General features: G+C 31.5%; 3 protein-coding genes across 3 annotated transcripts; 2 read left to right on the top strand and 1 right to left on the bottom strand.

Moving 5' to 3' along the window:
• The first annotated feature begins 516 nt into the window (after nucleotides 1-516).
• On the top strand, nucleotides 517-2,867 carry LOC115723402 (peroxidase 64). The gene is made up of 4 exons (XM_030652880.2): nucleotides 517-943; nucleotides 1,042-1,230; nucleotides 1,872-2,034; nucleotides 2,123-2,867. Exons 1-4 carry the CDS (start codon nucleotides 734-736, stop codon nucleotides 2,518-2,520), a joined length of 960 nt encoding a protein of 319 aa, XP_030508740.1. The 5' UTR covers nucleotides 517-733; the 3' UTR covers nucleotides 2,521-2,867.
• Nucleotides 2,868-5,061: 2,194 nt separating this feature from the next.
• Nucleotides 5,062-7,917, top strand: LOC115723416 (uncharacterized). Its single transcript, XM_030652905.2, has 6 exons — nucleotides 5,062-5,308; nucleotides 5,414-5,462; nucleotides 5,563-5,689; nucleotides 5,784-5,854; nucleotides 5,955-6,027; nucleotides 6,826-7,917. The coding sequence occupies exons 1-6, from the start codon at nucleotides 5,128-5,130 to the stop codon at nucleotides 6,937-6,939; spliced, it is 615 nt and encodes a 204-aa protein (XP_030508765.1). The 5' UTR covers nucleotides 5,062-5,127; the 3' UTR covers nucleotides 6,940-7,917.
• Nucleotides 7,427-9,043, bottom strand: LOC115702648 (UPF0496 protein At1g20180). The gene is made up of 2 exons (XM_030630067.2): nucleotides 8,852-9,043; nucleotides 7,427-8,717 (listed from the first exon to the last, which is right to left on the bottom strand). Exons 1-2 carry the CDS (start codon nucleotides 8,898-8,900, stop codon nucleotides 7,609-7,611), a joined length of 1,158 nt encoding a protein of 385 aa, XP_030485927.1. The 5' UTR covers nucleotides 8,901-9,043; the 3' UTR covers nucleotides 7,427-7,608.
• Between the last annotated feature and the right edge of the window lie 4,782 nt (nucleotides 9,044-13,825).

The following is a 13,825-nucleotide window of genomic DNA, read 5'->3' as shown; positions in this document are numbered from 1 at the left end:
TCTTAATGGTTTGGTTTGAAAAATTTATTTGTCTAATTTCTAATATTTAAAAAACTGTTATACTAGTTTGGTTCAAAAAAATATAAAAATCTAGATCAAATCATTTTGTAAATACCCTTAAAAAAAATATAGTCATCAGTTATATGATCTCACGGTGGTACTATTAGCAATTTTATTATCATTTACTGTGATAATCATTAGAGAAATACTAAGCCGAAATCCGTGGTGTGTAGTTATTTATTACAATAATTATTTTTAATAACAATTTTTTAGTTACAGTATATTTTTTTTTGTGATTAAATATGACTTTTAATAAAAAAAAATTATTTATAATTAAAATATTGTATTTAAATAAATTTGATACAAATCATTATGGGGTCTAATCGCAACACGCGCCACACTAGCAATGCTCTAATCATTATTATATCATGTTAAAAAACGACAAATAAAGAACTAATACGACTCGACTAATTTAGTTTATATGATGAGAATTGCTTTAAGAATACTACTCCACTAAATTGGTGGTGTGGTGTGTTCTTCTTTATCACCAAATGTATTAACAACCACAATATTGATCATCGATCCCTTCAACGACTCTCCTAAGTCTCTAATCTCTTGACTTTTTTCTGCTATATATACCGCTTCCCATTCCAAGTAATTCTCACACTTTCAAACACACACACACACACATATATAAATATCAACTTAATAAAAAGAAAGAAAAGATAAAACCATGGCAACCCTAGCTTATTCACTACTAGTTTTTGCTCTTCTCACACTTTCAATCTCATCTGCCGTGAATTCACTGAGCTTGAATTACTACGACGACACGTGTCCACATGTAGAGTATGTGGTTGCCAACGCTGTAAAGAAAGCCATGTCAAACGACAAAACAGTTCCGGCTGCTCTGCTCCGCATGCACTTTCACGACTGCTTCATCAGAGTACGTAAATTTTGCCTTTTTGTCGTTTTATTGTGTAATTTCTTTTATTATTAATTATGAAATTAAATTATATATAATTTTTGGTTTTATATTATTAGGGGTGTGATGCGTCAGTGTTGCTAGATTCAACGAAAAAACACAAAGCAGAGAAAGATGGGCCTCCTAACATTTCATTGCATGCGTTTTATGTCATTGACAATGCTAAGAAAGCTGTTGAAGCTATGTGTCCTGGTGTCGTTTCTTGTGCTGATATATTATCTCTTGCTGCTCGTGATGCCGTTGCTCTGGTACTTACCTTTAATTTTAACACACACATATATATATAAATTACATATATGGAACAACTACTTTTGAATTGTACATGATAGAAACAGAATTGCTATCAGGACTGTATAATTAAAGTATTGCTAAGCTCAAAATAAAATATGTTCGAGGCATTAATCTTGAGAGAGCTTCAATTAATCTACCAAAAAAAAAAAAAAGCTTACATATGGACACGTGTCATTAATTATAATTAAAATTTTAATTTACACCTCATTGGATTCTTCACATCTTGTCTAGAAAATTATTTTGTAAAATATACAAAAAAGAAAAAATAATTTAAATACCGAGTAACACAGTACGTATTGTACTTTATATATTCTTTTAACTTTTAAGAGAGCTACTATTTTCTACCCCTTGAAAACACTTTTCGAAAACTTTAATCGTTATTTTCACCAATTACTCATAAATTAATTGACGAGTAATTAGTAAAAAAATGGCCTCCTAGAGACAGGTGAGTAAGTTCTTAGATAGAATGTTTATTAAACAAGAGATTGAATTGTGTGGAAATGTTAATAATTTAATATATTAGAATGTTTATTTTTGTTGTTATTGTTTTGTTAGTTTACCATTATTAATAAGGTTTTTGGTGTGGTGTTTTCGTTAGTCTGGGGGTCCTACTTGGAAGGTACCAAAAGGCAGAAAAGATGGGAGAATATCAAAGGCAAGTGAGACCAGACAATTACCAGCTCCCACCTTCAATATCTCTCAACTCCAACAAAACTTTGCTCAACGAGGCCTTTCCCTTAAAGATTTAGTTGCTCTCTCAGGTATGAATATATACACATATATAGAGCTTTTTATACATATATAATAATCTATTACGTACGTAGCATTATGATCATATAATTATTATAGGAGGGCACACACTAGGATTCGCCCACTGCTCATCGTTCCAGAACAGACTCCACAAATTCAATGCCAGCGTGGACGTTGACCCCACACTTCAGTCGTCGTTTGGGGCGAGCCTGAGAAATATTTGTCCAGCTCACAACAAAGTGAAGAATGCGGGGACCACCTTGGATTCCACGTCGACAATATTCGACAATGCCTACTACAAACTACTTCTGCAAGGCAAGAGTATTTTCTCTTCAGACCAATCTCTACTCACCACCCCACCAACTAAGGCCTTAGTCTCCAAATTCGCTGCTTCTAAACAAGACTTCGATAAAGCCTTCGTTGAGTCGATGATCAAGATGAGTAGCATCCATGGTAGTGGCCAAGAAATTAGGCTCAACTGCAAGGTCGTTAATTAATTAATTAATTAGTTTTTTTTCTTTCAATATATTATTATAAATTTCTCCATCAATCGATCGTTTAATAATTGAAGAAGAGGAGTGATAAGATGAACCAAACCAATTAAGATGCATGTAATGATTAGTAAGTTTGAGTTTTTTGTTTGTTTGTGTGGGATTATATATTGTAATTATTATTGTTGTATCACTTTGCTTTAGTTTGTTACCGTTATAATTAAAGTGAACGTACGGTAACAAATTAAAATCAAAGTTTTGGGAATCCAGTTTGGTGTACTACGTGTAAGTGTAGCTCAATTTTTTCAATTAATTATAACTTTGATTGGGGTTATTCCAGTTTGATCATAAAATTTCTAGTACTTTTTCTTTGTTCTATGGATCTCGATCGATATATATATTTATTTATGGGGACTATTAGAATAGGTATTGGGTAAAATACCTATCAATAGAAATAATAATTTATAATATTTGATTTAATCTAATGGTTCAAATTAACTCTTGAAAACTACACTATAATTAATATATTTATTTTTTTATAATTAATCTTGTATAGATTTAGGTAACAAAACTCCAAATCTAACTCTAAACCATAATTTTTTTTTACTTTTTATTTTATATCTACTAAAAATTTTATTTTAATTATATATATTTTTTAATTTTAAATTTACATAAAAATATAGTTTTATTAAATTTATTTTAAAACAATAATCATACTTATAGAAAATTATAACATGTTCAACTTATAATAATCAATATAAACATTGTAGTTGATATAAGAGAATTTTACCACTTACACTATGATTATATTGTTGATTGTATTGATTATTTTAAGATTAAATAACTTGAATATTTTGTACTCTTTTAGCTATAATTATTGTTGAGTAGAAAATAAAATTAATATATAAATTTAAAATTAAAAAATAATTAATTAAAATTATAAAAAGTTATAAGGTAAATAAGTAAAAAAAATTATAGGTTTGGAGTATTGTTAGTTGGATCCAAATATAACATATTAGTTTAATATGATTTGTCATAATAATAATAATAATAATAATAATAATAATAATAATAATAATAATAATAATAATAATAATAATAATAATAATAATAATAATTATAATAATAATAAGGCTAATTAGGATTTTTGCCCCCTAAACTTTGACATGTACCAAATCACGGCCCTTGAACTTTTAAGGTTGTTGAAAATGCCCCATGAACTATTGAAATTGTTGGATTTAAAGATTTTTGTCTAATTTCATTCAATTTTACTATTTCAATGATTGCTTATGTACTAAACCATGCTCCCCAGATTTTGATATCTACCAAATCATGCGTCTTGAACTTTGATATGTACTAAATTATGGCCCCTGAACTTTCATCCATGCTAGACTTTTTTACTAAAATTAGAAAAAAGTCCTTAAATATTCCAACAATCTCAATAGTTTAGGGGGTATTTTTAACGACCTTAAAAGTTCAGGGGGCATGATTTGGTACATGTCAAAGATCAGGGGACAAAAATCCTAATTAGGCTAATAATAGTAATATTAATATGACATTTGTTTTCATATTAAACAAATTTACTACCATATTTGGTTTTAAAGAAAATACACAATACACCTAAAATTGGTTTTTTTTTTACAATTTTACGAACCTTTTGATTTAGTCTACAGATTCTTTTTACAGGTTTTCACTTGTTTTTTTCAATGAAAAAATAACGTCAAAATAACATTGTTTTGAAACAACAGAAAAATATCATTTCGTATTTTTTTATTTTTACTCTTCAAAACATTTTTTTTTTGTATTTTTACGAAATTTCACATAGTATCTCCTATAACTAACAAAACAACCTAAATTGTAATCAAAATCTACATATAGCAACTCACATAGAAAATATCGGAGCAACTCAAACTATAAATTTTTTTAAAAAAAGTTAAAAAATAGTATATGAGATAATTTCTTAAAATAAATTAAGTATTTTTTTTTTAAATAATAATTATATTTTTTAATAAATAATAGTAAAAATATATAAAAAAAAATAATATTTTCAAAAAATAAATTTAAAACATTTTTATTAAAAAAAAATTAAGTCTAGCTGCTTCACCTTGAGCAAAAACCATTGAGATATGGGTCTCATAAATGTATAAAATTAAAAGGGATCATTTCATAAATACACAAAAACAATAAAAAATTACAAAAATATGTTGTACGAAATTTTAAATATTTTTACAATTTTTATGATTTTATTTACAAAAAATAAGATTTTTTTATGTTGTACTCTTATTACTTTATTGTTGATTTTTTGTTATCGGTATGTTATTTTTTTGTTGTTATTTTTGTTTGGATGTTATTTTTTTGTTACTTTTATGTAATTTTTTTTTTATTATTTTCGTGTTATTTCTATAGAAAATTGTAAAAATATATAAAAAAAAAAAAAATTTAAATGTAAAAATATAATCTTTTACAAAAAATAGCATTTCATCTAAATTAGCAAGGGTCAAAAGGAGATAAAAGTAAACATAAGGACTAAAGTGAAATTAACCTGTTTTGGATATCTACGTGTGCGTAGGTATCAGCATCAGCATCACAAAAAATTCGAGTTCGAGTTCGACAATGGAGTTTGAAAAGCAGTCAGCTCAACCAGATTCTGCAGTTGTGAAGGACCATGAAACCGCCACCACAAACCAAGAAGAAGAAGGTGATATTTACAAGCTTCTACTCCCTGACTTTAGGGACCTTCCTCATACTCCTCCATCCGCTGTTCAATCAAACTTTATTTCCTATTTCGCTCCAGGTTTCCCTCCCTAAGACTTACCACCATAACTGTTCTTTAAACCCAAAAACGCTTTTTCTAAAGCCCTTAATTCTGACATTATTTTGTTTTGCTTTCTTCTTCCAGATTTTTTGAAGCCAGGACACGATCAGTACGTTTATCGTCACGCAAATGGGTAAACTCCCCTTTAAATTTTACAATTATAAAGTATTGTTCTTTTTAGTAAATTTTTTTATTGAATTTTTATGATTGTTATGTTATTAAAAAAAAAAAAGATTGTGTGTGATTGGTTTGGCTACGACGCATGTGGCTTTTAAGGACGAAGGAGGTATCACAGCCGTTGATTTTAATGTTGGGAAATCTAATCGAAGTGAGATCAAAGTCACTGGAAAACGGAAGAAGGTCTTTGTTTTTTTCTCTCTGATTTTTGTTATTTCAATTTTGGCCATAACGAATAGGGGACTGTTTAATGAATGTGAAAATTGTTGGTATGCAGAATGCTCAACCTTTAGAGCCAAATTCGGCTCTCTTTAAAGTTTTCACCAAGAACAACTCTTACATTGTGAGGTAGAAGCTTCTTTTTATTTGGTATCGTTATCACCAATGTTGGCTCGATGCTTGTTTTGTTTTGTATCTCTTACATTGTGTGGATGGGGACTTTTGGCAGGTGTTGCGTGAAAGGCTCATTACTGGAAGTAAATGACAAATTAATCAAGCAGCCACACTTGCTTAATTCGTTGGTAATCAATTCAATCCCTTACTTATATTCTTTTAATTTAATTCCTCTGTGTTGACTGTTGTAATTCAAGTTTAAGTATGCCATTGTGATTCGTGAGAAAGGAAATAGTTGACTGTTATATCCCATTATGTATTTCCCTCTTCTTGTGGTGTTGTACTAATTTCTTGCATGATTTAACTATCTTTATCATCTAATGGTGAATGAAGTGTTTTATTGAGGATTCCTGGTATTCTGAAAGTGAGTTGCTTAAGATCCAATTGATCATGTTTAACTTATTAGCATGCCATGACCGAAGTAGAAACTAATATTCTATAGAGGTAACACAACTATATTAAAATAAATGACTTATTTTGTTCACCTCTGCTTCTTAATATGGATGGGACTAATATATCAGACAAAGATAATGAGTTTCCATAAGCTAACATTCTTCTGTTCCCAATAAAAATCAAGCTAATTCGTACTATTGCTCCGAGTGTACAAGAGAATGTGTTAACATGCTACTATTACCATATTTTCTGTTGAAGCGAGTTTCTAAATAAAGTCCAAATTCTTGTTCTGTTTAAGATTATTTTGTCTTGGGTAATTTTCATTTATGATAATGGAAGACTGAGAAACTGTGATATGTAATACACTGTCTGTCACTTGTAGATGAAGGATTTAGATTACATAGCTTTTTCACATTGATAATTGGAGGGTTTGATCTTTAATCTATATTGGGTTTAATAAGTCAATTTCCTTATATGCTGGATTGTTTGGGGTTCGTTATACTCTCACACTTGTCTTTTGCTTTCCTTTTCAGGCAGATAGAGAGGGCTATATTGGCATTATCATGCCAAGACCAGCAGATTGGCTCAAGATCAAGGATTCTTTAATGGGTTCCGAGGAGTATAAAAAACTTAGAGAAATTTGCTAGTCCAAAACGAGAAATGCTAATAAAGGGCATCCGCTAATAATGTAGTTTAGTATTGAGTTTCATCATATATTCTAATTTAAAGAAAGTAGAATAAGTAGAACCTCTTGGTCAATTGCATTTAAAATATGGTGATGTAGTTGGCATGGTGTCTTGTAGCAATTCTCTTTAAGAAAATCTATAAGTGAAACTTTGCTCCCGCATCCTATTGGCTTAGAAATTTAGTCAAACGAAAGCCATAAGTATATATTGTCATTATCCTTTTGTTATGCTGTTGATGTACTTTTTTCTATACATATTCTAACAGATGAAAGTATTTTATTTTAATTGTTTATGAAGATAAGTAATCATTTTCTTTGTATTATTAAAGTTACAAAATAATGACTAAATTTATTATAATGTAACGCAAAGCAAAGGTCTAATTGTCTAAAGGTGTGGCATTGCACCAATAAAAATTTGTAAATTAGGAGAAGGGTCAACTGTTGAGATAGAGTATCGAGAAAATGTTGTATAAATAGTAGATTGTAGTGAAATAACTTCTATCATATACTCATGTCATTAAAACAATAAAAAATAAGAAATCAATCGTAAGACTTATTTGGACAGTTTTACCGTACAGGACATGAAATCAAAGAGGCCTAATAAGTCCATTCATTCAGCTTGTCTCATTCATTATTGACTAGCTATAATTTCTTGAATTACTAGCCTTCTGGACCGGTTTATGGTTAGTAAACAAAGGTATATGTGGTGTTCAAGCTCTTCTAGTTGCTCCAAAAAGCTAGAATCCTGAGCTTGAAACTCCTTGACAACCTCCTTCAAAAGCTCAAACTTGTTACTCCTCACGCATATATCAGCCACAGATTTCTTGTGCTCCACCTCATTTTGTAACCTTCTCACCATCTGACTCATCGTATCAAAATCATTGATCAATATAAAAACCCCTTTTGCAGCCACATCAAGCTGCTCACCAACCCCACCTCCGGTCACCCTTGAATCCAACTTTCTCTTCTTACCCAATTGAATTGAAGAGCACCCCATTGCAGCAGGAACAGCCACAAGACCAAATATGCCATGTAATGCAAATACTAACAAGGCAACCAAGAGCAAAGTATGGGATATCACAAGGCCAACTCCTCCAACTTTCTTGCAAATCTTAATGACCTTTTCTCTCCTTTTGATCTTCTTGTGTTTGGACGTTAGTTTACGGAGCAAAACCATGTAACTTTCCCGAATCTCACGATATTGAAGAGGGCTTATAATTGTCAAATGGTTTCTAAGCAATGCAATCGAAGCGAGCTCTCTGAATATGGCTCGACAATAATGTTGGCCGTGATGATCATGATCATAATCATAATCATGGATTGTTAGTAGTAATACCCTTTTGCTCATCTTAATCACCTTTTTGATTTTCCGATAATCCAAACGAGTTTGATGAATTGTTCTTAGAAGCAATTCGCATGTTTGACATGCTTGTAAGCTTGCGTCGAAGTATTCAATCAAAAGGTGGTGAAATTTCAAGCTCTCCATCATCTTCTTTAGTATTTCCGGCCTTGGTTCTAATAAATACTCAGATAGATTATCCAAATAAAATGGAGAAGAGGAGGATGTTGATGATGATAATGAAGTATTAGTGTTTGACGTTTTTAATCTTCCCCGTATTTCTTCATAAGAACTTGTTCGGAAAGCGTTGGTGTACTCCTCATTAACACTTAACCTGTTGATATTATTATTAATATTATTCACATTACTACTCTCTACCCGTGATATCGATGATCTCCCACCTGATTCATCATCACAACAATATATTATTATCAATTAATTTGTAAACATAAACATATCAAAATCAAACATTTCTAACTAAATTATTTATTATTTGCTTGATAATATAATATATCACATATATATATATATATACCTGTATTTGTAAACGGAGATTTGAGCTTGTTCCACAGAGCCTTTTTCATGATGATTCAGTTCAATTAGATATCAAAAGTATATAAATATATATATATATATATAAATATATATATATATAATAACACAAATTAAATAAGCTTAGGTGTAACAAAGAATTTTTCACCCAAAGTAGACCAAATTAATAATAAGAATCCGGTTATGGTAGTATATATATATATAGAGAGAGAGAGAGATGGAGTTGTGTGATTTGTATATTTTAGGCTTGAGGAGGAGTTAACAGAAAACGCAGAAGCAAGTAGTCCAGTTGGCATATTATTAAGCAGCAAAGGCCACATTATAGTTTCTGACTTTTGGCACACGTTAACGTCTCTCACACGGTGTGTATTTTAATTTCTACGTGTAATGTAAATGGCCTTGCATTTTTCAAATATATATAATATATATACATGTTACAGTTGCATGCGAGCATAAATTATGTTAAAGAAGGAATTTTACAAACAAACGTTATATGGCGGGTGATGTGTACTATATGCTATATTGTATTTATTATTTGTGCTAATAATTATTATTAATTTGAAGAAAAAAAAACTGAAAAAGTTCATCCTCATCCTCATCTCATCGATCTATTATGAGAAAATGGCCTAACTGTTTTTCTCTCCTATTTCCTCGCTTGTTTATTTTTCAGGTAATTAATTGATATTTTACCCAAAAGATTATCTTATCACAATGATTGATTTAGCTTTACACGACTTGTTTAGTCCAAAACTAAATATAAATAATAAGTATGCTTGCAGACACGTTTTTTCTTTGGTATTGGAACTACTATATGGTTTAATGAAGATCGATCAAGTTAGTGTATTAATAATGTAATGTGTTTACTAGGGATGTTTATAAAATAGTCGATTCAATCCAATCTACACGATCCAATCCAATCTAATTCGCAAAGTGCGGATATTTGCACTTGTACGGATTGGATTGGATTAGAAAATTCAAAATTCGCAATTGTGCGGATTGGATGTTAATTGACATGTAAAAGTAACCGATCCAATCCAATCCACACATATTTATAACAAAATTAAAAAATTATATATACAAATAACATTTTAATGTAAAGAGAAAAATAATTTAAAAGTCTAATACATATAATACAATTATATTGTAAAATTTTATAGATAAAATGTATATTCTATTCTTATATATATTTTTTTCTACATACAATTTAAAATAAAATTAAATATTTTTTTATATATACAATTTTTTTTCTTCCTTTAAATTTGTTATTTGTTATTTTATTAATTTAATGTGTTGTTGGAGACATAAAATAACTATAATTTGTTTTATTTTGTTCCTAGTTATGTGAAAAAAAAATTATTTTTTTCATAAATATTAAATAATTTAATATTAAAAAGTAACCAATCCAAAGTAACTGATCCAATCCGCACTTTTGCGGATTGGATTGGATTGGATTGGATTTGAGCTATTGTTCGGATTAGATTGGATCCAAAAAATGAAATCCACACTTAGTGCGGATCGGATGTTGTTTGACCAAAAAAGTGCGGATTGAATCGGATGAACAACCCTAGTGTTTACGTCCATACCAACAAATTGTTATTAGCTGTTTTCCACGTCTCAATATTAATTTATGTATACATGTACATATTCTAATTTTAATAAGCTAGAGGGACTGATTTTAATATCTATACTAGAGGTTTTTTTTATTATTATTTTTTTTTTATATGAATGAGCTTGTATTTACATTACTCCAAAAAAATCAATTTACAAAGAACATTTTCATATCTAGAAGTCCTCACTCAACTCTATACAACTGTATAGTAATTACAAAGAGTACCACTGAGTCAATCAAAGGGCCAGGCAAAACTAATTCTCTATTTCACAGAATCCTTGACTCTATTAATAAATCTATCTACATCTTCACACTTGGAATTTCATAGTTCATCGTTTCTGCTCTTTGAAATATGATAAATCAAGCTAGCCAAGACTGCAGATAATAACTGCTTCTTAGACTTACTTCATTTAGCTCTCTCGATCCACCTTGCAAGTCTGGTTGCAGAATCGGTATAGGCCTTCCAATGCAACCATTCTTTTACTTTTAGCAATCAAGAAAAGGAGAAAGAACAATCAAAGAACAAATTAATGATCAGTTATTTCTTCCTACTGATTACACAATAAACAAACAGGATCATTAATGATTCCAAACTTATGTAGTCAATCTCTTATCCTCAACTTGTTTTGAACCGCTATCCACATGATGAAATTGTGTTTGGGAGTGTTGAATCTCCTCCAAACTTCATGGCTACAATGTACTCTGTTTTAAGAAGGACAAAATAGTTTGTAACTAAGAGAGACTTGGTACTTACTATGAGTAAATTACTAGATATCCATCAGATTTTTAATTTCATCCTTGACTGTCACCATTTGTTTCTAATACCAGCTCACTTGAATTTGGGACCATATAGGCCCACCAATCTTCACTTCTAATGTATACAATGTGTATACATTTAACCCACAAGTTTTCTTACCTATTAGCAATATTAGCAATAGTTCATACATATTTGAATATAGCAGCTCTATTCCATTATGCTATCATCTTAATGTCTATTCCCTCTAGCTATTTTTGCTTGACAAACTAATTCCCAAGATATTGGACCCGACCCCTGAGTGACATGTTATTTCCACAAATAAACTCTGCATATTGCTTCAATTTTATTGACTACCTTCTTAGGTTGCACCATAATTTGGCTCCAGTATGAGTGTATCGACATCATAACTGAATCAATAAGCCCTGCTCTCCCTGCAAAGGAGAGATTCCTTGAACTCCAAGTCTTTATTTGAGAGGTCATTTTCTCAACCAACACTTTACATTCCTAACCAAAGATCCTTTTTGCACAAATAGGAAACTCCAAGTATTTGAATGAAACTTCTTGTTTACAGAAGCCAAAAACATCAAGTATACGTTGAATCTCTCCATATTTCATACCACTACAATAGATTGCAGACTTTGTAGGATTAGGATGCAAGCTAGAGGTACATGAGAACAACTTCAGGCCTTGCAACATATAATAGACACTTTTTAAAATCCCTTTTACAAAACAACAACACATCATCTACAAAACTTAAGTGGTTTAACCTCAACTCACCACATCTTTTATGAAACTGGAAGCCTTATTTGGAGCCAGTTCTCTGCATAATTCTGGACAGGTACTCCATTCTAAGAACAAATAACAAATTAGGAGACACAATAGCCCTCTTTTGGATTCAAAGAATCCATGCATAGTGCCATTAAACATAAGTGAGAACTTTGGAGCCCCTAACACATGTCATAACAAGGCTAATGAATTTTTGAGAAAATTGAAAGGCTACCATCATTTCCTCTATGAAGTTCCATTCGATTGTATCATAGGCCTTCTGAAGGTCAAGCTTGATCATGCAGTTTGGCTTTGTCGACTTCCTCTCATAATGCATGATTAGATCTTGACATATCATGATTTTTTTTTTTTATGAATCAGCTTTAATTTCATTACTCCAATAATCCATATTTACAATCAAAGAGCATCCCAATCAAAGGGACCTCACATATGAAACATCTGCTTTGTACATTGTACATCTATTTTCAAAAAATTATTGTTACAACTATAAGTTTCCAAACCAATCCAAGTCCTTTGCCCCAACCTGTTTCGGCCATATGCTATATACTCTATGTTTCACCATTTCTTTGACTGTACAACTTACTCTATCTAACATATCATGATGTTGTGTGCAATAAACCTGCCTTTGACAAATCCCTCTTGGTTTTGTTCAATAAACCTACCTTTTACTAGAGGTATTTTCATATTAATTGAATAAGTTCAGAAATATCTTTTTAAGTTAATATTTTCACATGTAGTTTTTATTTTTACTTTTTAAAATTTTATTAAATTTACTAATTTTTTTAGTGTATTTTGTATTCTCATTCATTAATATTTACTTCATTTAATTAGGGAGTGTTATTTTGTACACTAGATTCTTATTTTGACCCCAACCCCGACCTTGACCTTATACCTGCACCCGTAATGGACCACGATCCCGAACTTGATCTCAGACCCGTACTTGCACCCCTGATTGGATCCTGACCCCAGGTCCCAACCCAAACCTTGGACCCCAAAACCTCTGGCCTAGAGACCTCGGACCCCATAACTCAATCCTGACCCTGACCTCGACTCCAGACCCCATACCCTGGCCTCGACCTAGACTTGGACCTTTGAACCTAGCCCCAGGCCTTAACTCCATACCCCAGATTCGAACCCTAGCCCTGTGCTGGACCCGAACCCAATACCCGGCCCCGACCCGAACCAAGACTCGAGCCCTAGCAATTGGCCTAGAGCCATCTAGATCTTAACTTGGATTCGACCCTAAGACCCTAACCTGGACTTGGACCCACCCCAACCCTAGGCTAGGACCCGGACCCAATACCCCTTACCATGGATTCAGACCCTAGCCTCGGGCTTGGACTTGGACCTAATACCCTAGTCTCGACCAAGACCTGAGCTCCCGACCATCATTCCATGACTTTATCCCTGACTCGAATTCGAACCAAAAGCCTAAATACGACCCCGACCCCCGACCCTAGCCTGATCTTGGACCCCATACCCCATGTCCGAGCCTGGACATGCACCTGAACCCCAAACCCCCCGCCCACGACCCAGTTTCTATCTTCGCAATAAAATAAAAATAACATAAATAAATATTACAAAACACATTTTTATTTTTTAATTTTATAATCAAAAAACAAAAACACTTATCAAACAAAATTTAATTTTTCATAAACAAAAAAAATTGTATTTTGTTTTCTTTGTGTTGACCGAGGTTTTCGGCAACCAATATAATAATAATAATAAGAGAGCTATAAGGAATTAAGAGAGGGATTTTTACGTGGTTGGGGCGTTAATGAGCCTTAGTCCACGAGTCAGTGTAT

The sequence above is a fragment of the Cannabis sativa genome, chromosome X (genome assembly GCF_029168945.1).
Source record: "Cannabis sativa cultivar Pink pepper isolate KNU-18-1 chromosome X, ASM2916894v1, whole genome shotgun sequence".
NCBI lineage: Eukaryota > Viridiplantae > Streptophyta > Magnoliopsida > Rosales > Cannabaceae > Cannabis > Cannabis sativa.
The sequence above is the reverse complement of the archived record's forward strand: the minus strand, read 5'-3'. Positions and strand labels throughout refer to the sequence as shown.